Source organism: Aythya marila, assembly GCF_965140915.1.
Source record: "Aythya marila genome assembly, chromosome: 3".
NCBI classification, from domain to species: domain Eukaryota; kingdom Metazoa; phylum Chordata; class Aves; order Anseriformes; family Anatidae; genus Aythya; species Aythya marila.
The window spans coordinates 86,010,552-86,035,932 of record NC_139044.1 but is presented as its reverse complement, the minus strand read 5'-3'; the positions used below and the strand labels follow the sequence as shown (position 1 = coordinate 86,035,932).

Sequence of the window (25,381 nt, the reverse complement as noted above, 5' to 3'; positions counted from 1 at the left end):
ATGTGTGTAGAAATCCTTCCAAACACTTCTTCCCTGATTAAGCTCTGAAGTCTATCAACAAGCCAGAGCTTGAGAGAAGAAATTTAATTAACAAAGACCTAATCTTTGTTAATGGGACCTTTGCATGATGTGAAAACGTTACAAAGTTTTTTCTTTGTCCCTCTATGATTTCAGGTAAGGATGATATGGATATGTGCGAGCTTAATCTTGAAGAGACTGGCTTAACCCGAAAGCGAGGTGCTGAAATTTTGTCAAGACAGTTTGAAGAAATTTGGGAGCGCTGTGGAGGTATCCAGTATCTTCAAAAAGCAATTGCAAGCAGACAAGCTCGTCCTACGTATGCTACAGCTATGCTGCAGAACCTATTGGAATAAGTGGTCATTTTGCACAGTAGTATTTGAGATGAGAACCCTTGTCCGTGATACAAAGGGAAGAGTTCCTCTATGCAGCAGAGGACGTAAACATTCTATAATCATATTAGAGATGTTTAATATAAAGTGAACAGATTTTATTAATCATGTGGTTTGTTAATTTGTAATGTATGATGTGATGTTTAATTTGGGTAGAGAGCCTTAATAGGTATGAGGACCCTGAAGAATTTTCAGTCAGTGTAGTTTGTTGCATTTTGTTTATACATTGCATTTTCTTTAACAGTTTCTGTTACTACTCTTAACACTTCTAAGTAATCTATCTGTACTTGAGTACGTAGCACAAAGAACTGCATTGCAACCACCTTTTGATAAAATCTCTTCTTCAAAACACTAAATAGTTGGTTTTAGGTGGTGGCTTACTAAAGAGGATATGCTGTATCTCTTAACTGGAATTGTGAGGCCTTAGCTTTGACTTCTGTTCTGGAGAAGTTGGAGTATTCTTTTTTATAATCTGAGACATTTTATGTCCTGATTTTGAAAACCGGTTAGTGTCTGTATTTACTGACTTCTTCTGAAACTGATGGGAAATCCTCCTACACTTGAGACTCATAAATTCCTACTTAATGCACTCTCTGTCCTGGTTTAAAAGAAATGTTTTTCTATATGTTCTGAGAAGAGCATTATATATGTCAATATTCTGTAATATTGTACACAAAGAATGTACTGCTCATTAGGGCTTATACCACTTCTCTCAGTTTCTTTTCCTTTTCTTTCTTTCTTACCCTTTTTTTTTTTCTTCTTCTTCTTCTTCTTTTTTTTCTTTTTTTCAAGTACAGGTCTCCTTTAGACTTTTATTTTTCTGACCAAATTTGTATTAGGAAATTTGTCCGTTCTTGGACAATTCACTTAGCCATGTAGTGTAATTTAAATATTGTATGCAAAATTGTCCAAGATTTATATCTGGAGGCATATAAGATTAAGGATAGCATAAGGGAAATATGTTCAGCTTATGGGTGGTGATATAATTTAATTAAACATTGAGACCTGATCCTCAGATGTCCTGTATATTATAACTGTAATGAGATGCACAAGGTCTGTACCTTTTGTTAGACTGTATAAAAATTTGGTCCAGTAACATAATGCATCATTTATATGCCATGTGCTGCTGAATTAGCTACAATTTTTAGTATTCTGGAATATTGTAGTGATTCAGGCACTGATCTTTATCTCAATTTTCTTTGTCAAGTGTCCTAGCTTATAACAGTTCCTTAATCAACCAATTAGAGATTTTGTGGATAGAAATTATTAATTTCCTACAGTTTTAAGGTGCGTCTTGTTCACTTATGTGAGTGTTTCAGCGTGCTGGCCGTTATTTCAACAAATTAAGCTTGATTATGTATTTTATCTCTCTGATAAGAATTGGAAATACAAGTAACTTGATGTCTAATTACTTATTCAACCTGGTTTAAAAATGAGGGCTTGAGGTATAAATTGGCAAAGATTGCTCACACTGCAAAATTATTTCCTTTCATTTTACTATGTTTGAAACTTTTTGGAAAAAGTTAAAAAATGTAGTTTTTAAATACATAAATATGCGTAATAACTTCCAAGTTATTAACAGTTTGTACATAGAGAAAACTCATGATGCATACACCCTTTCTGATCATAGATTGTGCTTACATGCCTTTGTCTAAGTTCACTCCTTACTGGAATACACGTGAAGATGTTTGAGTAGTACATTAACTTGGTATGAATTAGCTACATCAGGGAATCTCAGCTTCCACTGCATACCCACTCTGCTTTTTGGTGTTGTGATTCCAAACTGGAAAACATGTTTTCATTTTACCCAAAAAAAAACCCTCTTCACCGAAGCAGTAATTTTTGCCTGGAAGATGAAAGAAGTGCATCATACTGCCGGCTAGCAAGCTGTGTGCAGACCTATTCAATGTGTAAAGGTGATGTTATGAAATTTAGGTTACTGGTTTAACGTGTTAGTGGATTGGAATAAAGGTTTCAGAAATCCTTGTCTCCAGAAACTTAGCACTGCAAAAAGCTTTGGCCATTTATGTGATACAAGGAAAAGAAAATCACTGAACTGATAGTGGTGAGAAGCCCTACTCTATATTTATTACTGTCTGGATTTAAATTCTTGACTTACCATGTTTGGTCTCAGTTTATATATGTAAAGCAGATTTTATGAGACTGAACACTAAGCAAAGAACCATCTAAGTGTATGTGTGTACGGGTGTATGTATATACATATATATATACTTAAGTATGTATGTGTGTATATATATATGTATGTAAACATAACTGTTGGGAACTTAAAATAAATAAAATCATTAATGTAATTTTTCCAGTTTTTTCCTTTCATTAGGCCAGTGTTTCCTTGATGCAGGCTGTTCTGAGACAGTAAGTTATGTACAGACTGGTGTCAGAAGGAAACTTTATTTTTCAGATTGGGTTCTCTGGGAAGTCTTGTTAGCTAAATGGGAAATATTAGCTGTGAGGGAAATTAAAATTTGAAATAGTGGAAGAGGAACTGGTGGCTGGATGTTTTCAACTGACATGTTCCCACTTCTCTGCATTGCTCCAGCAGTATGCCTGAGGCAACCAGAAGACACATTCCAAAAATCAGGGTATTCTAGTTTGCACAGTAGCATACCTTTTTTCTTCTATATCAAAACCATCTGATTGTAGTTTCGCTGATCTTTTTGTGCAACAAAAGTAATTTTTGGTTCACTTCAGAACTATTTTTTTTTTTTTTACGTGAGGCAATATTCATCTGCTTTTACAGATTTTCTCCATTGTCTCATCTACTGTGTCAGTGATACTGTTGGTTGATTTGGAGTCAATCTCTGATCTCAGGGATTGTGGTATTATCTTAATGCCCTTCTGATCTACAATTACACAGGAAAAAAAAAATGTTTCTGAAGCAAAATGCTAAACTCTTTGTCTTAGTTCTGTGTGTTTTGTTTTTTTTTTTTGTAAACATTTCTTCCTGCCTCTCGGTGTAGCTCTTCATTGTAGCCTCTACCTCTTCATTGTAGTTGAGATCTCCATGAAACACTCCAGAATTAAAAGGAGAGAAAGAGAATCACCATGCTAGGCTACATTCCTGACTAGCTGACCAGTAATATAAATTTTCTAGAGAATGCTACTCAAGGTTCATAAGGTCTTTCACCCACTGATGAGACCGGTTTCCTTTTTGTAGTAGAAGCCTGTTTTTGTTTGTTTGTTTTTTTTTTTTTTTCCCCGAAAATATTTTTAAAGTATTTAAATGACCGTCTAATACTGTACTGAAAATTTAAATAAATAAATACATTCCATGTTGAAATCTCAGTTGCATCTCTTGTACTGTTTTGTCTTTAAAAATTTAAAGAATAAGGTAAGGGTAAGTTAAGTTATGAGAAGGATTTGGTGCTAGAACTACCTGCTGCCTTTTTATCAGATGTATGTGGTGCTTAAAGCTGCTCTAGAAAAGGTTTCGTCTTTACTCTTTGAGTGTTTCTCTGAAATAACATTCTGATATTACGAATGGTGTTACCATTGTCTCAATTCTGAGGATTTTTTAAAACATATTTTCTTACTTGTATTGCTATTTATTTAAACCATGAGAGTTTTACTGTAACCACTGCATTTATTGTTTGCTGTGCTGTTTACTGTTTGCATCTCCTTCATTTTAGATCATAACAATCAGTGACTAATGAAACCACTTAAAATATTTTGAGCTTATGTGCTGCAACAAAAGCTTTGTTTGAGCAGGTTGTTATTTTGTTTTGTTTTGTTTTTTAAAGTTATCAAACTGTTTCAAGGGCCAAATCAGAGTAGTATTTTCAATTTAAGACAATTGAAGTAATTCAGACTTCATTAGGTATAATTTTGTCTCAATTTCCTTGTGGTTTTCATTTCCAGCTACTGTTAGAACTACAGTTAAACATCACCTTTAAGATAATGTGCTACATTGTAGTGTGAGATTAAATAATAATTCAATTCCCTGTGTAATTTTCAAGTAATAGTTTTATTATATTTTATTGAAATACAAAAGGCTTACATCCAGCAAATATATTTGGTAATTAATAATCGGGAGTAATAAATACAATCATGAATAATCATTTTTGAAGTACACAATTTAAAATTACTCATTTTTTAACCTAATGGTAATGGTTACGAATGCAAATACACTAAACACATACAAAAATACATTTGTAATGGAAAAAAAGAATGCTTTCAGCATTCTTAATGCATCTTAACTTACATGAGCAATTGTAAAAAGCTAATGCTGTTGACAGGGATGACATCCAGTGCCCTGCAAGCACTATTTTTAAAGTGAAGTTTTATTCTGAAGTGTTACTGTGTAAAACAGCATCTTAGTGTTTTGATTTAAAGTATTTTCTATTTAAATAGACTAAGTAAAAATATGGTTTCTGTTGTAGAAACTTAAACTTGTGTCCTTGGTACATTGCCTTCATTTGTACACAATCATCAGTTTTTTTTTTTTTTTTTTTTTTTTTTCAAGGAGCCCTGTTTGTGCAGTTAATTGTTTATATTAACTGAATTTATAAATGTATATAATAATGTAAACTAAAGTTCAGTCTTTGCTGTGGTAATCATGTGGTACTAACAGTTAAAAAGAGTTATAACTACAATCAGCCACTATCCTGAATATGTGAAAGTTTCACATCTGAATGAGGAGCTGTCATCCAGTATAGTCATGAACTTTGTAGAAGCTCACTTTGAGCTGTAAATACAACTTCCGGTGTGTGCCAAGCATGGCTTTGTAATCTACTTGCTACTAGGAAGGTAGTTGTGAATGTGAATCTCATGTTCTTAAAGGATTAAAAAAACTGCAAATATTTTTTCTCTTCAAAAATTTTGAAGGAGAAGACAGTTTGAGAAGTTTGAGGAGAAGACAGTTTAACTCTGTTGGAGATGTTCAGCAGCCACTTGGACGTGGTCCTGCTCTGGGTGACCTTGCTTGAGCAGGGGTTGGAGCAGATGGCCTCCAGAGGGCCCTGCCAGCTCAAATTGTGGTGATTCTGTCACCAGGAATTAAGCAGTGAAGCGTATATGTACATATGTATATACATCATGCTTTTATTAACAGAAAAACAGGAATCTGATTTTCAGGGAAGCCATTAAAAAATAATTCCAACTTGTATGTGATTTACAGTGTGAGCATAGTAAGGAGAGAATGGAGAAGTTCCCAAACACTTAAATGTAGCCTGTGGAAAGAGGTAAAACCCTCACTAATGACAGCTCATAAATTTCCATGTTTGCTGCTTACTCTGCTCTAGTGTAGGTAAGAAAAGTTAATAAAATGGTGTAGGTCTGCTTGAAAGCTTCATCTGCATTTTTACCAGAGTGGTTGTACAGTATTAGCTAATACAGTATTGCAAAAAATGCCACTTTTGAGCAAAATCCATTTCTAGCACAAGAATGTGAAATAAAAATATGATTAAGATATATATACACACTGTATGCTTAGTGCAGGCATCTTAACACTGGTGATCTCTTACCAGACAACTTTTGGGCATGGTCAGATAGTTGATAAACTTGATAGTGTTGTTTTTCTTTAATAATATGATATGTTAAATGTGTACTGATTTTTGAAGAGAAAATGATATGTCTTTAGGAATCATTGATTTTTCTTCATACGCATTGTCAACCTGAACTGCTGTCTTGAATAATGCAGACTTTGTTATTCTGAATACCTGTAAGAGAAATTCTCGTAAGACATTTAAAAAGCATTTTTCATTTTGAAAATTTATTATTTATCTACTGCTAATAGTCAAGAGCTCACTAAAACCTTTTGAGATAGTCTCCAGTTCATTCTAAGGAGAATTGAAATAATCCTGCTCCTGAAGCTATTTTACATACTAAATCATGGAGTTTAGAGAAGAATTATTATTTCTGTCCCTGGTGTAACAATGTTGTGTATCTGTATGAAATAACAAACAAGTGCTATATATGTATACCTTCCTAATTTGAAGAGCATGTTTTTGACTGTAAAATAATAACTATGCAATTTGCTGCAAAAGAAGCCGTAACTAAAATATCTACAGGAGATTACCAGCACACCAGGGATAAATTAGACTTCGGGATGTTTGGTTCCTCAGCATTGTTTTGGTGTAAGAGCAGCAACAGTGCCAATCAAACTTAAAATCTGTAAAGCCTAATGCCATAAATTTTGAACTAAGAGTAAAGCCCTTCCATCTCAATAGTATTTTAGAACATCTTTCCCTTGTGATTGTGGTAATGAAACACTAAATCTGTGATATTGGTGGGGGAGCTCTAACAGGCTATCTTGCATTGCTTTTGTATTATTTTAATCCAAAATACTGTTTGCTTGATAATCCAAGTGACTGACACGAGGGTGAAACAAATCGCAGTCTTTTGTTTTCCGTCAAATATAATTTCAGTCATCTTGGTGACTGAAAGTCACTTTTTCAGAAGATGATGCTAAATGGCAGTCACTAACTTTGATGAATGACATTTTAGGTATTTCTGAGGGATAATCTGTAACAACTTTTAGGCTGCATCTGCGTTACATCAGAATAAGTGATCTGTGTCCGTGCCAATTAGATTTAGCATCATGAAATGAATTATTCTACCATCTTCTCGTATCCAGTGGTTTATTGCCTGTGCTTCTGGGTTATTTTATGTCAAATACTTCTGGGTCTTCCAAGGTTTTGCTTAAATTTGTTGCAACCAATTTTCTGTGTCAGTACATGTCTTTTGCAAGCTTAGAAATGTTTGTGAAGACCCTTTAGATGAGATCCTTTTTCTCTTTAAGAATTAGATCCATTACTGAATTTTGAACATTTTGAAGATGAAGCCCACTCACTAAATGCTACGTACAAGCACAAATAAATGACAAATTTATAGAATAACATCTGTTAGATCAACTGCAAAATAATAGACTTTAGAGACAGCTTGATGTAATACCCTAGCAGTTGAAAGCAATGTCTTATTTTTCAGCACCCTTTTCACTGAGTAGAGAACATCCAGCTGAGTCACTGATAGGGACAGGGGATATTACAAGAGAAATGATGCATTTTGAATGAGCTTGTGTTTTGAACTTCCATCTGTAAGGAGGAGAACACATGTCAGGATGAGGTAGGCCAGCAGAGAATCAGATCAGCAGGATTGTTTTTAGAGAACTTCGTCATGTTTGACTCAACCGTAGCAGGTCACCTAGATGTGGGCTTGTTGGCCTTGTGTCTCAGTCTGAAGGGGCCTGCCCACTCCAATGTGTGCATGCTGGCTCGGTCACGTTCTGCATTGCCCAAAGAAAGACAAATCTCACAATCATTTTATTTCCTATATTAGTACTTGCTGAGCAAGCTGTACTGTTCCCACAGACCTAACTATGTAAAGCCCTGACTGTGGTAGTCAGCGGCTTGCACGAACTTAAGTTTTCTGCTGAGCTCAGAAAGAAGGAAGAGCAAGTTCTTCATCTGGACACAAAGCGCATATTAATTCCTGTATGATATAGAAGATAAAAACCAGCCTCTGAGAACTAGGTTTTGCAATCATTTTCCATGTAGAGCCCCTATAACATAAACTGAAAACCTTTTTCATGCTTAGGAAAACATTGAAAACTTATTTTGGTTTCTACTAATTTTCATGCCTATTTTCCTAAACTCCTTTATAAACACAGATGTATACTTATTGTAAGTAGTGTGTCCTAAAAAGTTGTAACTGCTGTCATTATACATGGCAAAACAAAACAAACAAATTGGAATTTTAAATTTGGCTTAAAAATTTTAGATAGCCAACTGCTCCTGAATATTCAATTGAAATGCCATATTCTGGCCCCAAAGGAGTTTTCCAGATTGTGACATGGAAGTGTTGCTCTTGGAACACAGCTTTCATGAGCTGAAACTATGTACGCGTTCCCTCCTTCTTCTCTCTCATCTTTTTCCAAATTACTTAAAGCATATTCAACATAAAGCCTCTGAAGTGAGCACTCATTTTCTCATTTTGAGCTGTACTTATGGTGAAAAATTATCAACTACTCTTTTTTTTTTTTTTTTTTTTTTCAAATCCACTTTCTACTTTGTGGTTGCCTCACTTCTCAAGATCTAGCTAAGAAAACAAATTTAGGTGAGAAGAGCTTTGTCAGTATACTTCTGCCAATTCAAATATAGCCCAAACATCACAGGCCCAGCTTTCTCCCACAGATGTTGTGCCATTTTATACCTTTTATAAAATATTTAACACTTTTGTAAATAGTGATTTTAAGTAGTTCAGCCAATATAAAAGTAACATTTATTATTTAGGTCTACCCACAGACAAATTTTTTTTGAAGATGGCCGTACCAAAATACTTCCTTCTATGACTGGAACACAGTTGCCAGTGTCTGTGTTCTTGTTTTTATCAGCAGCAAAGCCAATTTGTTCTTGAGCTTTTCTGAACAGCTCCTCCCTGCTGTCTTGTAGATCTCTATCATTGTGTTCCTGTCTCCCCACTTGTCAGCTCAGTCTGTACCTGTCACCTTAAGTGCCCGAAGACATCAGACCTGGGCAGGAATCCTCTGTGTGATGAAGATAGGCAAAAAAAATCAGCTTCTCTCTGGTATCAGCACTTCTTCCTTTATTTACATAAAACTAGCTGTGTGGGCTCAAACCAAAGGTAGCCCAGTATCCTGTCTCCAGTAGTGTATATCTAGCGATAGGGCACTGATATTCCCCTCAGTGATAACTGCTAGCAGCTGTAGTCAAAATTCTTTAGTTCTAAGTTGGGCTGCGATTCAGGAAAATGAAACAGCAAAGTAAAAGCTTTTTGTCTACTTTTCACGAGATCACAATCAGATACATCAGAATTAAGAGAGTTTGATGATTTTAGAGAAAGTCTTGACTCAGCTTTTCTCCTTTCTGTCCTTTTTTAACCCCCTAAAGATACAAGATACCCTGTACTTGAAATAACGTCTGGATATGAGTGGTACTTGAAATGTCTGAGATATGAGTGGTAATCTGCTCAAGCTGGAATTCCCGTTTGCTTCAACTCTACATAGTTTAAACAGGCTCTATGTATTTTCAAAGAATCAGTCATTCCTATGCAAGCCTCCCCTTTGGTTTGCATTCTGTGTTGAACTTTCATTTCAGATTTTCCTTCTTTCTTTGTGTGTATAAGTGACTGCTGCATTAGCAAATATATACATAGAACTGAACCCTGTTGCATAAAAGCACTTCAGAGTGGATTGTGCTTGTCATATCAAACATCCAAAGAAAATGAGTTTTTCTTTGGATGGAACTAGTACAGAGAGGCTTCCTGGTAACATTTACAAAGAGGAAACTGGTTGGAATGTTAAAGCTCTCAAAAGTAGTCACAAACCTTGTTTTTGTCTGGCTGATGCCGGAAATGCAGAATTTCAGAGACTAACTTGTCAGTCCTGGCTTTGTAAACTGGTCTGGTGACCTGCAGCAGTTTAAAACAAACAAAAAACACCACCAGATTAGTTATTTCACTAAATTACAAAAGGCACTTGGACAGAATGGAACACCAAAGCCATGCAAAAGAGCTGTAAGAAAAGCAGTTCTACACTGTGTTATGAAACCAAGACAGAAGTAAATGTGGAAAGTAAATATAGGAATTAGTATTTTTAGTCATGAAATTGCTGAGGAAGAGCTTAGAATCAAATTTAGTTTAGTCGGAGAGCTACAACACGAATATGGACCTGTTATTTGAGGAGGGACTGTGTGTTGAATAACAAGGAAGAAATTCCATGCATTTTACCTCCATACTGAATTGTGTTTTCAAGATTGCGTAATGCTTCTTGATCAGTGATCTCTGAAGAACTGGCACAAGCACTTACGCTACAAGCCGTATGGCAAAAGCTAGTTATGGGTTCATCGTATTCAAAAGCAGGATTAATCCTTACAGCATTTTCTGAAGTGCGGCTGTTGAGAGTAGGACTTCTACAATGCAGAACATTTTTGTTTAGGTAAGACTTTAAATTACAAAATAAAAAAGAGGATTTTTTTTTTTTTAATGTGAAGAATGAGCCGCTTACTCCAAATTAAAGTTTCTTTTTCTTTTTCTTCTCAACTTAAAAATTAAAATGGTGAAAAGAAAAACAAGGCTTAGCAAGCCAAAAATGAGAGGTTTAAAAGTGAAGGGATGTGTGGGTTCTGGAGCAAATTTTGCACAGCGCTGTCCTTGGTAGAACGTGTATCTGCGTACAGGGCATCTAAAATGGGGAGAGGAAGAGAAAAATATACAGAACTTGAGGGCAAAAAATACAGAGTACCTCAAATGAAAACAAAAGAAAATATGCAGTTTAAGTATAAGCACAGTATTCACAGTACAATTGATTGTTATTGTAAAGAATAATGTGATTCATAACAGACAAAGGAAAATTATATTCATGAAAATGAGTGTTAAGCAAAAAAAAAAAAAGACACATTCTTTGCCTAATTAACGAAGTTGAGATAATATTTGTGTTTTAGCACCTTAAAAGTTCAGGTGTGTTTTTTTGAGTAATTCCTAAACACATCTCTGAAGCCTATATTGTGCTTGTTGATGACTTTAATCTAACTAGTGAGGTCTGAAATGGGAGCTCTACTTTAAGGCGAGGGAAAAGGTTCTCATATTGTATGAGAATCACAGGGTTTCCAGTTGATAGAAAACTACTGTAGTTCTGAGTAAATTCACAAGTAAAACAAGTGCAAAGCAAATGCTCCCTTCATAGGCCATAATTTAGTATACAGACTGTACGAGTTTGCTCAAGTCTGAGACTAGTATTAAGTTTGTATGTAATTTGTTGTAATTCACGGAAGTTTCATGTATTATTTTTAATATTTTTATCATACTAAATAAAGGTTTTGTACTTTCTGTACATTAATCCAGGTTTTTCTGAAATGGAAAGAGATTATTTTTCATAGTGGGTTGGTTTTGGAGCAATAAACTGGTTCAGTAAATTTTTTAGGAGGACCCATTTAAATTGGAGGCTGATTATTAGTTAAAATTCTGCCACTACACTGCTCTGACTCTTGCAAGTCATTGTGGTGGATTCGAAATAATTTTCTGCTATCTTTTCTGTGATGCCCACTGCAGAAAATGAATTGTGACAGCTGTATTCTTGCAGTGAAATTGTCATATGAATAATTTGCTTGGTAGTCTAATTTTTTGACATTAATCCTAAGTATTCTAAAAGACATGTCATTAACCTAATTCTAAAGTCAGTATTAAGAGGGAATGAATCAGGTTAGTGTTCATAGGTGTGCTTGTAAGAAAACAGATTTCGTTTTTAATACGACTTAGAAAACTTAATTACTAGGTAATCAATAGCGAAAAATGTGAATGTGTTATTTTTCCATGATATATCAGGAAGTCTGAAAAGAATGCATGGTTGTGTGCTTGTCATCTCTGCCAATGATGCTGAATTTCTCATAACTTTCAAATGCATTTCTGATAAACAGCTAGATCATGGTGTTCTGTGCGTTCCATCTAATAGATCAAACAGGATTTATCCACAGTGAAACTGTTTGTGTTAAAGAAAGGTATTGCAATGTAGTTTAAAGTATCTGAATAGTGAGTTCTTGGCTTATTAGCATAGTTTATGCTGTTGAAAAGTACGTACTCGGCCCTGTTTGTTCATGGAATAGAACCAGGGGTCTGTGAGCAGAATTCACGTCAAGAATCATTTATTTACCTGCAGACAGCTCCTTTTCCTGGAACTAACTCACAGTTCCCACCATTGACACAAAGATGTGGTTCCATCTCACACAGGCTCCGGCAGGGTAATCCGTCTTGGCTTGTGTAACCAGGTTTACAAAGGCAGTCAGCCTCTTTTGTCCACTCGTTCATTACGCATTCAGAAAATTCATCACATGCCATGAATTTGCATGGGTCTGCCTGATCAGCTGTAAAGGATGGGTAAATAATTAATTGAGGCATTGAGGCATTACCCCCAAAGTATTTGGCAAGCTCTGTGGCAGCTAGAGAAAACAGTACACATTTACTGGCCTGCTACTTGTGCATGTTAATGGCAGGATACAGTCTGGCATAAAAGGACACGCATTTTTCTCTCTCTAGATGACACAGCAAGCATGCAAGCTTATATTTACTTGTACGTTTGTTTACCCTGTCCTTATTAAGCTGTGATTTTATTTTTATCTTACTGACAAGAATTTTCACACTTGAATATTGTTGATCTTTTTTTACTATAAAGCGCTGGTTTTGTGCTCAGGGATATAGTCGTGCCATGCACATGCCTTGCCTATGTGCAAGAAGCAGTTTTTGCTGTAATCACCTTAAACACATGCTTTTAGGCCATGACTAGGGGAGGGAATGAGTTTAGTGAGTATTGCACAACACTATGAGGACTGAGACATAACTAAAAGGATCAGAAAGCGTCATATTAACACCCAACTCTATGCTGATGGAGTAATAAGGAGGAAGGCTGCAACCACCAGTCTTGTCTGCTGGAGGCAGTTCCTTGTGTATCAGAAGTTAAAACCATAAATAGAAGGCAAAAGATGAGAAGCAGGGCAGGGGATACAAATTCTGTTTTTATCAGCACACAGTAAGATGTGTGAATCAAGAAAGGCAAAAAATGAGTGTGTAAAGAGGAGAGAAGGAAAGGAGAGCAGATGTCCAGATTGTAGCTGGGCTACACAGGACAGCAGATCCTGAGTGACCTGAACTCTCCAAAGGACATTTGTACACACAGCATTAGCCCTAGAGAGGAACTTGGTTTCAAGTCTGGTCTAGAGAAATCAAAATCATTTAAAACACCAGCACAGAAGAAAAATGTCCACTCCTAGTTATGTAGGCTTCAAATTTCTTAAGAAGAAAAATCTGCAGTTTTAAAAGATTGGTACTGGGTATTTCAGCTAGTACTATAGTTACTATCTGGGCTGAAAATTTTCTTCCAGAGCCAATTCATGGCCCTAGATTCTCAATAATATTAATTTCAATGAAACATAAGCATCACGTTCTTTACAATACTACCGGAAATCTCAGACACACAACAGGATGTGCTTAACTGCTGGAAATTAATCTAGCAGAGCCATTCATTTCTAACCCCTCTACAGTTCTGTAGCTTTTTTTTTTTTTTTTTTTTTAACTATTATTTTTATTTCTGAATTTAAGATCAACAAAAGCAGTTTTAGCTTGCTTGATTTCCTTTTGCTAATATAAAATGTACATGTTGATTTGTGAGCTGCTTTGCTCCTGGACTGTAAATATATGTACACATAAAGTCTAACAATTGGGCACCAAAGAAGTACAATAAATCACAAGGTAACTTTACTGTCAGTCAAACCTTTACCTATATAAAAACTGAACAAAACAACAAAGCAAAACATTTATTTCAAGTACTTTGATCTGGTCAGTTGTATTACTGGAAATTACAAAGTTTAGTCCCTATTTGGACAAAACCAGGTGGCACACAAAAGGAGACAGTAGTTCCTACAGATTCTTTTCTTAGCCCGTGCAAAAAAAATGCTTGACAAACAAAACCAGAACAGTCCCACAGGAGGAAGAAAACAAACAAACAAACAAAAAAACAACACAGAGGAGTTAGTATGACTGAATAACTGATTAAGTATTAACTGCATGTCTCATCTACCCTCTCCCCAGATTTGATGACCACAGTTTACATAAAGATTGATTGTGTTACTAAGGAAAAACATTCTCTATCTGAGCATTACCTACGGTTGTACATTATGGCCCTGCAGTGTTGAAAAGCTGAAAGGTATCAGTGTGTTTCTGTGTCATTAGGAGAGCTAGGCATGAGCAGCCCACTGTGTTAGAGAGTCATTTTTTTGTGATGGTGTTTCATTTTCCTTAAAAAAAAAAAAAAAAAAAGTTGGGCTATGCACCTGCCATGATTTGTCACTTTCTCTGCATTTTCACTTATTTAGATAAACAACAACAAAAATGCTCGCAGGTAATTTAAAAATCCTTTTATGTATTTTGGTATTTATGGTATTGTTTATATATGTATATTATATGTATTTATATATATATACTAATGTAGTTAGCCCTTTACAGCTGTTTCTTATGAAAGTTGATGAGTCTTGCAACGGATTTTGGGCTGTCAGTTCCCATCAGTGTTTCATTGTGGGATAACACTGTTACCACTAGATGGCTCTTATTTTCACACTAAATAGAAATTTGCTTGCATTACCTTAATTTACTAAACTTTTTCTTTTTCTTTTTTTTCCCCTCCCTTGAAATAAAAAGGAAGTGGGGCTGTATGGATATATGTTGGATTTCTAAATGTGATTTAATCCACTTTTATATATTACTACTACTCATGAGCCATGAAAGTTTTGTTCTAAGAACAGCTATCATACAAATCTATTGTGATATGTTTTCTTGAATTAAAGTTGAAATACCATGTCAGTAGAGAAGAAGATATAGATGAAGATGAAAGATTTTTTTTCCTTTTTTTTTTTTTTTTTTTTTTGTTGTTGTATTTTAGCAACTTTTTCAATTTAATTTGTATTTAATGAAAATTTACTACCAAAGCAGAGAATCTGTGGTGGCACAAAGTTAAGTGTTTGTAGGAATCCTTTATTCTTTATTCAGCAGAACATCAGGTTAACATGGCAGTATTTGAGAGTTTTTGTTAAGAGAGTATTTGAAAGTTTTGCTAACTTTCTTGGCCGCTTCCAATTCTCTTAATTGTCACAAGGAGATACCTAAAATAAAGGTGGTCTAGAAACTGCCTGCAGGAAATGTAAACAGACATTTTGTTCTCAAGTTGTCAGAGATCTGTACAGCTGTACCCAGCTTAATCAAAACGCCTAAAGGTATCTGCATGCTAATGTATCGGCATTTTCCTTCTCCATACCAACAAAAATTCAACTCTGAAATAATTACCAAAACCTGAAAATAAATCCAGGCTTCAGTTTTATAAAACAATATAAGAAAAAGGTGGAACTCAAACATGATAAGGCTAGAGTAAATGGTCTCAAGTTGCACAAGGAGACATTTAGAATGGATTTAAGGAATAATTTCCTCATGGAAAGGGTGGTAGTGTTGGAATAGGTTGCTCAGAGAAGAGGTGGAGTTCCCATCCCTGGAGGTATTTAAGAGAGGTGTGGACATGACACTAAGGGTCCTGTGAAGGGACTCGGTGGGTCAGGGACTTGGTGATCTTGAAGGTCTTTTCCAACCTAGATGATTCTATGACTCTAAGAAAGGTATCAAATCAGGAGAGATTCTAGAATTACAAAGCCATGGGGTGCTATACATGCTAATGCTTTGGTCAGGGAGAATCTGTAGAATCCTAGTATTCCTACAAACTCTCTCCTTCTGTTCTGAACTCTTTAGTCCTCTAAAGATAGTCTTAATGATGTCCTGAGCAATGATTTCTTTACAACATTGTAAAAGTCATCAGAAGTGATGTTTTATCTACTCAGATGTGTAGGTAAAACATCATGCCTATGGATGAGTCGCTCCTGTAAACTATATGTGAGCATTTTTTATCCCTGTCTTCACCCAGTCATTGTTTCTGTTTTTGCTTCCCTGTACTTGGATTTTGAACTGAAAAGCAGTTGGCGTACATGGATAGACCAACACCTCCACCCCAGTATTGTATGGAAATATGTCTGCAGATGGCTGAGTCTGAGTCTGCAAACATTTTTTTTTTTTTTTATATTACTAATGTTTACTGGGAGGCAATTAATTATACAATTATTTCCAAAATGGTAATCTTTCTGAAGCTTAAGGAAAAGATGATCTACATGTTTTTAACTTTGTGTAAATATTGATCACACAATCTTACCTGGCTCAATATCCAGGGAATAGCTGTCAATCTCCAAATTGAGACGTTGGGCAGCAGCATCACAGAAATCTTCCAAGACACAGTGAACTGCTTCCGTGATATTATATGGCACTGTTCTGGCAAATTTCATTTTACTGTTGACAATCACACTTCCATTCCTGAAATTAAGTATTTCCAGTTGCTTAAAGCCTGTAAGGTTGGACTGCAGGTATGGAAGTAGCTGCAAAACAGAAAGTTGCTTTTATTTTGACTTACTGTCAATGCCTATCCCCTATTAGTTTTTCTTATAGTTGCTTTTAGTTATCAAGCACACACATTAAACACTTATTTCTTTGAATATATGGCTGTTAAATTTCTTTAGTATAGCTGTTAAATTCCACCACAAAATTCCCTTTTCTGTTTTTTTTTGCTATATTCTTCTGGACTCTTGCATCTTTCTCAGTAATGTATTGAGATGGATGGGCAGCAATTTCCCCTGTAATGAAATGCACAGCGGTTGGGGAGCTTATTCATCTAGAAATAAAAATCACCATGCTCCAAAGCCAACCATAATTATTTTCAAATATTCAATCCAGGCAGGTTAGGGCATAGCATGACAGGCGTGTCACTGAGCTGACCTGTAGTCCTATTGTACCCATAAAGAAAATCCATATCTAATCATATTCCCTTTGCTAGGCTATGATATATTTTATAAGGCCTATTCTTAAATTCAGCATAAAGACACAAGTCTTAGATCTATTCAGTATTGTTGATGTGAATCTAAGTTAAATTCAAATAAAATTACATGCCAGACATATATATAGTGGAGTCTCTTGAACAAGTAAACACTTTGATCACTGACTTCATGGAGTGTTTCTTTGCACCCTGAGAGCATTCCAGGCTTATGGGTCCTTTAAAAATGCATCTTATCATGCTGAATTGTAGTAGGGTTTGATAGTGCCAAAATATTGAGCTCTCCAATGCTGAGTGAGCCAACTGGCATGAATCAGAATTTCCTAGCCAAAACTTCTATGTACAGCTCTCACAGAAGTTTGTTGCTGTTTGTTCCTGATTTATGGAGCAATAATTAATGTAATTTAGAGATGGGGGATGTGTATTTTTTTAAGCCAAGCCTCACTTCTGCCGACATTGTTCAAGCTCACCAACTGCGTTGTTTCACCCACCAGTTGCATGAACTGTTGTTCCAGTGCTTTGTATTCTGTCGAACTCCTATTGAAGAGGTCATCAGAAAAGTGCATGTTGGTCACCCTCAGGCTGAAGAAAACCACCAGCTCTTTGCCTTTGGCTGCAGTCGTCATGGAGCTGGTGGTTACATACTTCAGTGTAGGAGCTGGGGTGGCTTCTGCTGGCTCACTTGTCAGCACTGAGATGTAACCACTGCCGTGCTCTGCTTCATCCAGAGCTGCTGTGCTCACCATACCGATGCCATCCAACTCAGCAGCGATATCCTGCACTTCTGTCCCAGCAATGTTGGGGGGAATGGTGTCAGCTGCTGGCACTGAGGAATCTGGTGCTTCGGGGGACTGGTCGATGATGACAGACTGGCTGTAGGTTGGGCTGGTCACTGCAGGCAGCAGTGTTGTTTGCTCTGGTGGCAGCACGTAATCTACAATAAGCTCTCCAGGCTGCGTGACAGAGAGATCACTTGCACCAATAAAGAAAGGCAATGATGTTTTATAAGTGCTGGCTGTAAATAAAAGGTCATCACCCGATGATTCTAGTTCATCCATGATCTTCACTGCTGCAGAAAAACAGGGGAAAAACAAATGCCTATTTTGAAAAACAAGCATAAAAAACCTCAAGCATGGAAACAACATACATCTTGTTTTTCCACTGAAGCATTTTTAAAAACAAGCTTTAGCGCTATTTAAACATGAAAACATTATTTCCATCAGCAAAGAACTACAGGAATAAAACACCTCATCTGTGTGTTTGAGTGATGAAATTTCTGTAGGAGATGTGTTTAAATAATAATTATACTTGGTAAGTATTTCCTGAGCAATTCCTAAAGCTCAGTCTTGTTTTGAAGGTACATAATTGCACTGTCAGTTTATATTGACTGAAAGAGTAGATTGTAGCTATGAGTTGTCTGCTTGGATCAGTTCTATGCCAGAGTCATTCTGTTGCTTCCCCCTCCATTAGAGGTTAAGGCTATTACCTGCCAGTAATCATAAATTGTGGTTAAGGAAAATGGTACTATAATCTTTTCTGATTTACCTAGAAGACAGCAGCAGCAGTGAAATCAAATTCAAACCCTAAGAAATCATCTGCTGCACTTAAAGCAGCCATTTGACCATGATGTTAAAATTTTATGAGGCCCCCACTGGGCTTGGCATTGGCCTAGGTTTTGTGATAGATATAGCTGAAATCCAAATCTGAAGTGTGATGAGACACTGAATTTGGCTTGCAGCTACCTGCTGTGATGTCTCAACAACAGACATCTACCCCATCTGATAACTTTGTCCTTCTCCAACAACATAGTTAAGCATGTTCCTCATGCTGGACTTTTAGCAGCCCCCTACAGGCAGAATCACTTATCAACTGATAGGATGGAAGCTTTTCTGCAATTAATTCATTTATCTAAGCTCTAATTTCCTCTTTGTGGCCAGTGAAAGTACAATAACCCCCACTGAACAAGATGGCAGCTAAACGGCATAGGAGTTGCTCATAGATGGTCTTTGTGTCTCCTTTTCCTTGCTTCTACGTGAATTAGGACCAATCTTCTGCTGTATTGCTGTTTTTTAGGAAAAAAAAAAAAAAAAAAGAAAGAAAAAAAGTATATTTTCAACAAAGAAAACCTTAACACAAGATAACTATTTTCTTGACACTGTTAATTTAACATGCTCTTTGCTCCCTCCCTGCAGGTACAATGTACTTGGCTGAAGCATTAATCCGCCTAAAGTGGATTATTTTCGATAGAACCACAAGTAAAGCATTGCTTTCCTGATATTGTTCTTTTCTTTACTAATATAACATATATTTTTGTACACTAGGTGAAGCTAGTGTGCTTTAGTAGGAATGCATAGCCCCATTCTGCTAAACTGACCACACCTCTCAAAGTAGGAAAGAATTATTCTAAATCACGGTATGTTTTTTTTTTTTTTTTTTCCACTAGAATTAGCTATTTGCATGAACCTATGTTCAGAGCAGCTTGATTTTTCCTTTGCTGTTTGTTTTATTTTACCTGTTTATCTATCATGCATATATGGTGATTCATTGGTAATAGCGTGTTTAGCTAAGACATATGTTTAAACTGTTGGAGTAGGTTGTGAGAAAGCCAGAATTACTTTTTGCTTCTGCTGTAGACTCCTTGGGAGTCTTGAGAATATACTGTTGTGTGGTATTGATCTCACTTCTAGATGATGCATCTAACTTTTAAATGCCTGCTAAGCCAGTCATCTTTTACATCTTTTTCAACAGAGAGACATTTATCTCAGATCAAGCTAACCATCCAAAATATGTTGGATCTTTTGAAGTGCCTGTATCTTTGTAGACTTCCAAACATATGCAACTAATTTATGTAAGATGCCTGATTTTTCTCCTACATAGTTTCTGTTATCTAAATCAACCTCTTCAGCTCCCTGTAGCATTATTGAGGTTCACTGGCTTCTTTGAGGTGCTCAGGTACTAGAGTAATAAGAACTATGAATGTTTTTTGAAAAGTCACTTTACACTGACTTACAGTTTGACTCTACCAGCAGGGAAATGTAATTCTGGCACTTCTGAAGATTCAGTGAATTTTACTCCAGAATACCAGAAACAAACTCAAATGTCAAGTGTTCCTCCTCCCAGTCTCAGTTCAGTTCTAAGTTTTTACTAAGTTTTTATATCCATTACAAGTGTTTTACAAGCCTTCAATAAGGGAAGATCATTTTTTTTTGTTGTTTGTTTGTTTGTTTTCTTTTTTCTTTTCTTTCTCTTCTTTTCTCTGCAGAAAAGTTCAGAGCACTTTCTCTGGATACTCTGAAGCAGAACTTCTCAGATAAAGCATTCTGGAAAGATCATTACAGCATCTGTTTCTATTTGTGCAGTCTACACATCAGTAACTTGTGCAAATGTTATTCCATTACAAAAATATCAGTCTGAAAGCACAATGTATTTAAGATTGCTTTTAACAAGTATTGAACAATAGATGCTAACATTGTACTCCAGCAAATTGATGAGGAATATTGGACAATTTTTAGTTAGAACAGAGTTTATCACAGGAGCAGCACAGGTTTTCATAGGTATACACCAAAAAGCATTCTAGATACAAAAATATGTAGACTACCCTGGATAAAGATAGCCAAGAAATAGACTCCTTTCACATTTGCTGCTTTCTAGATGCGCAAAATATTGCAAGTTTATAAGGCAGTGGCTTCCAAGATGTTCTCCACCTTTTGAAGAAAATTGTAGTAGCTAGTTACAGGTTATTTCAGGATTCTCCTGCTATCCTGCAGCTGACTGTAGTGCAGTCACCAAAGACACTTCCAAATCATTCACAAACTGACTTTTATGGCTGTCGCTGATGGACAAACATTATGTTATTCTTTGGTGCATTAGAGCAAACCAGTAGGTGCTGGGTGCTGCCAAGGTTTTCCAGAGATCAGGTTTTAGGGAGGCAACTGCAAATCAGTACCATGCCACAAAAGATACCTGTTTTGCCCTTAACACTAACTGGTTGATGGTAAGTTAGTTTACCAAATGTTAATTCAAATGGCAAAGTTGGACACTGCATGTGACTGTAAGTGGAAAGAGGCAAAAACACATCTCATACTTAGCTTCTCTAAAGTGTTCCCTGCCTTTTAGGTATCAGCAGATGAGAGTTTTGTACCCTTTGCAGACGATCTGTTTCCAAAGCATGATGACCACAGCGGTTTTCTGACCACTTTCAGGGAACAGAATTTGAGGACTATTTTTTCTTACACAGTTGCTGGGTTTTAGATTCAGTATTACCATTTTTTCTCTTCTTTCCCCTTCTCCTTTAATCTGTTGCTTAATTCAGCCAGGGAAGAGGCTCCCAAATTTTCCTCTGTGATGCCCAGTTCTTTGGGTAAATGATAAACTTAATGTAACTTGACACTTAAATTTTCAGAGTTTCTGCTGTAGGTGAAGACCTAAAGGTGAATTCTCTGTGACTTGTGTGCTTAGAACGAGTAGAGGTTATTGAAGATAATGCATCCCTGTCAATATTTAGTATCCCTTTCCTGTATTAGATCAGGGAAAGTTTTATAGTCAGTTTGTTGCCTTTATCTGCATGCATGAAGATGTGTGTCCCCCAGGTGCCTCAGTTTTATTGGCAGTATATTTGGAAACCTGAATGATTTAAATGACAATTTACCACTTGATAGGAGACTATTTCACCTATTTTTGGTTTTATATTTAGGGTTGAGTTCTAATCACATCTGTGTCCACAGTGAACTCACTGAAATCAATGAATTACGGTAGCCTAAAACCAAAGTAAGTGGGATAAGGAAATCTGCATTTGCCCTGAGGATCAGGAGTGCCCAGTTCTATGGCCCTCAGAGGAAATGTGTTCTGCCAAATTATCAAAATGTTGCTTACCTTTCATGTGATTATCTCTCTCCTCTCTCATGCATCACGACTGATACATGTACACTTTACAAGTGATCTTACAGTACTGGTGATTCAGAAAAAGCCACTGAAGTTCACTGCTAATAGGAAAAATCTTTTCTGGATGGGATGGAGAAAAAGACCAAGAGCTGCATTCTTATTTACTGTGAGACCTAACTGTGGAGAGCTGGAAGCACAACAGGACCATGAAATGGGTGCAGTAAAACCCACTTAAACTAGCACAGTTACACAATCTTCTTTTATTTGTTGAGATATGTTATTTGCATTGCTGATGGTATAAAGCAAGAGCTACAGCCCTTGTCCTCGCAACTGTAGAGGGCAACCCAAAGAGAATAGCAAAGTGCTGTACAGAGCCATGGTTGTGCATGCAGCATGCACCAAATGCTACACCACAGCTTGAGGTCCTAATGCTTCATCAAGAACTTGAGATGCTTTTCTCTTGTCACGTCCTCATGTTTCTTGTGTAATCAAGGATACAGACAGATTAGAAAAACAAATCCATACTGAGCTTAGCAATGTTCTCTGTTTACAAAGCTCTTGGTGTTACGTGTTATGCTGATAAGGAGTGAGAGTGCCTCACTAGTTAAAGGAACACAGAAAAGATTTCTTAGCATTAGTGCTTGAGGTATTAACGCAGGATGATCTACTGATGGGATGAACCTGTAACTCCACAGAGTGATGACAGGGTGACAATGTACACCCAAGCATACAATTGTGATGGTATTTTCTAGATTGTATTTTAGAAAGAGGTAACTGCAGGAGAAAGAAACGTTGAAATATCTTTGAAACTGCAGCAAGTATGAAGCCAAATAACCAAACATATACTACAGGTTTAGAATATAGATGTATACATGCAGTTGCATATTCATATATATATATATAAAAGTTATACATAGGCTGTAAAGCATCATCCTATTAGAAGCAGAGTAACTTAAAAGGACTTGAAGGCACACCAAGATGATCTCTGGTGCACATTTCAACTGTTTTCATAAGCTGCCAATTCTAAATAATCAGTCATTGTCTCTCCAGCTGTGACAGCACAGAGGTGGTGGTAGTCCCTTGCAATGTGCAAGGAAATGGGCTTGCCTAAAATCCTGCTGAGCCCTTACTGCAATGCAGCATCAGTCAAAAAACAAGGGATTACCGACCCTTCTTTTGGTTGTGCTCTGTGTGTCAGAGTAAAATGATTTGAAATGCTTTGCCATGCTATTTCACTGTCTGCATAAGAGTGTGTGATGAAATCAATCTTCGGGAGTAAAAAAAATGTGGGTGAAACATAAAGAAGACCCAAGCATTTGGAATCTAAAAGACCCCTTTGCATTTGCAGTTAGAATCATGGTTTTGTATATGTGTATATATGTATATTTATCTATTGTTTTGAAATAGAATGCAAAATACACTTGAATTAGTTCTTCATATAGAAATTAGTTGTAATACCCAGTTTGCCTTTTAGGTGAGATCATTACAACAGAAGGATAGAAAAACAAACAATTATTTTATGAGAAGTTTAGAAGCATGAGCACTGAAAATTTAGACATCCTTAGCCTCAGAATATTTTATTTCAGCACACCATTTGGTCTACAACACCATCATTTTGGTGTAAGAAACCTGCAGAGGGCATGGAATAAGATGCTGAATTCAAACATATCCCCCAGAGTAACCATACTGAAGGTTAAACAATGACATGAAGTTAAACACTACTGTCAGTGATAAAAAACAACGATCTTAGCTCTCGACTACCAAGATGTTCCCTGAGATCTCCAGATTTTTTTTTTTTCTTTGTATTACATGGTCAAGGCAGGACAATTTTGTACAGAAGATAGTTTTATGTCTAAAATTAAACTGCTGTTTGCAAAGATGCTTAAACAGTAAATTAAGAGGCAATTTCCTGAGTGCACTGTTATATTAAATCCTTGTAAAAACAGTGCTATATTCAGACATTTTTTCCCAGCTGAGGGAGTAATATACATTTGTTTGAAAAACTGGATGCCATTTCAACAACTTCATCTAATTAGTTTGTCCTCTTATATTTTTTGTTAAGTGAGGAAAACCCTTCAAACTGACCATGAATAAAGAGTTATTGTTTGTGAAAGGTCAAATTGTCATGAAAAGATTTTCTAGTGGCTTTGCATTAATAAGCATGCCCAGAAGGCTGTACATTAAGAGAGCCTGGCATTTAATTTCATTCATGAACTTAATAAGCATTGACATTTCATATTGGCAATGGACAAATTTTACAAGTCCACTGACATATTGTTCTGTATATGGAAGTTACACTATTACACTGTATATGGATATACTTGTATACAAGCTGACTGAAGAAAATAACTAAAAAAGGAAAAAGTATGCAATTAAAAGACTGGTCCACAATGCAGGGTAAGAATCTCCATATGGGCAGCTCTGCTGACATAAATACCAGATGGAATGGTACAGAAAATAGCTGAATTCAAATTTACATATTTTGTTGGTGACTGAAATGCCACAAAATCCCTGAATAAGGACTGATATACATATATATTTATATATATATATAATATAAAAATAGGTAAAGTATTGATTTTGTGTTTGAGGTCTTTCATTTTTAACTAGGGAACAAGTAAGATAAGGATTAAGAAAACTACTGGGTAAAAGGATCGTTTATTTAATGTGTCACAACAAATGCCTTACAGCACACGATTACTGATTAATTTCATCTTTCTATCTGTAAGACCAAAACACAAAAGCCAGAATGACCTAGGGCTGTCATTCTGTCTGCCTATATGAACTCTCTAGAAGCCAGTTCTAGTGTTGAGTGAAACCAACAGAACTCCTCCACTGACTTCAGTGAACCCCACTTTCATTTACAATGGAAACACATTAAAACTTCCTGAGGCTGCTGTGACTATTTCTGGAAGGCTACTTCATGTTAAGGTTCTGCACTATATTCTATCATTTTAATATTGTATTAAAATATATTGTAAACAAGTAAGATACCATACTAAACTCAGAAGTCTGAACTTGACTGGTATTCACATCATTGAATTAAATGGAGAAACAAAACAGAGAAGCAGTGAATTTGCAAATATGAAGATGCTCTTACAAAGGAATAGAGTCAAATTTGAATAACAAGTATTTTGCTTAAAACCATAGCTTCAGGAGGATTGCTATTTCTTTTTCCAATTGTTCCAGTTGCACTGGTCTGCAGTTCAATTTGAAAATTTTATTTCATGAGTTTCAAATATGAAAGACTGTGAAAGGTTTATAAATACCTGGAAACGTGAAGCAGCAGCTTCACATTGTGACACAAAGGTCACAAAAACTCTTGCATGCCATTGATACAATTTTGGAGCTCCCTAGATAGAGAACCTAGAACCAGGAATACTGTTTTTGATTTATTTTACTTTTGAATGATTAGAAATAAATTCTGACAAGTTACACTACCTGTCCTTTAGAAGTGAAAATATCCTTCAAAGCCCTCTCCACTTTCTCTGTTTTTCTCAACTGTGAGATAGAAAAAATAAGAGCAAATGTTTGTAGGTCATGGCCCAATCAAATAAGTTTATTAGTTTGTGAAATGGTAAAAACAAAATAGAAGTCACATGATACACATTCAAGTAGAATGTTGACCCAAAGACCTAAAAACAGAAAAGACAAACAAGAAATTAGAAAGTTATAACCTGTGACTATCTTAAGATCTTGTCATCATATGAGT

The 25,381-nt window shown here is 36.0% G+C and overlaps 2 protein-coding genes across 7 annotated transcripts in view; one reads left to right on the top strand and one right to left on the bottom strand.

Annotated features, from left to right (window-relative positions):
* Positions 1-3,707, top strand: part of MYO6 (myosin VI) — a 105,962-nt gene extending 102,255 nt beyond the window's left edge. For all 6 annotated transcript variants that reach the window (XM_082757254.1, XM_082757253.1, XM_082757252.1 and 3 more), the window contains one exon: positions 175-3,707. In XM_082757254.1, coding sequence (XP_082613380.1) covers positions 175-374 — 200 coding nt within the window. In that variant the 3' untranslated portion in view covers positions 375-3,707. The remainder of the gene's footprint in view (positions 1-174) is intronic.
* A 1,606-nt stretch (positions 3,708-5,313) lies between these two features.
* Positions 5,314-25,381, bottom strand: part of IMPG1 (interphotoreceptor matrix proteoglycan 1) — a gene marked incomplete at its 5' end in the record, with an annotated part of 65,599 nt that continues 45,531 nt past the window's right edge. The window contains 5 exons of the mRNA XM_082755969.1: positions 5,314-6,085; positions 9,711-9,794; positions 12,031-12,241; positions 16,117-16,336; positions 17,280-17,857. Of these exons, the coding sequence (XP_082612095.1) occupies positions 9,755-9,794; positions 12,031-12,241; positions 16,117-16,336; positions 17,280-17,857 (1,049 nt within the window). The 3' untranslated portion in view covers positions 5,314-6,085; positions 9,711-9,754. The remainder of the gene's footprint in view (positions 6,086-9,710; positions 9,795-12,030; positions 12,242-16,116; positions 16,337-17,279; positions 17,858-25,381) is intronic.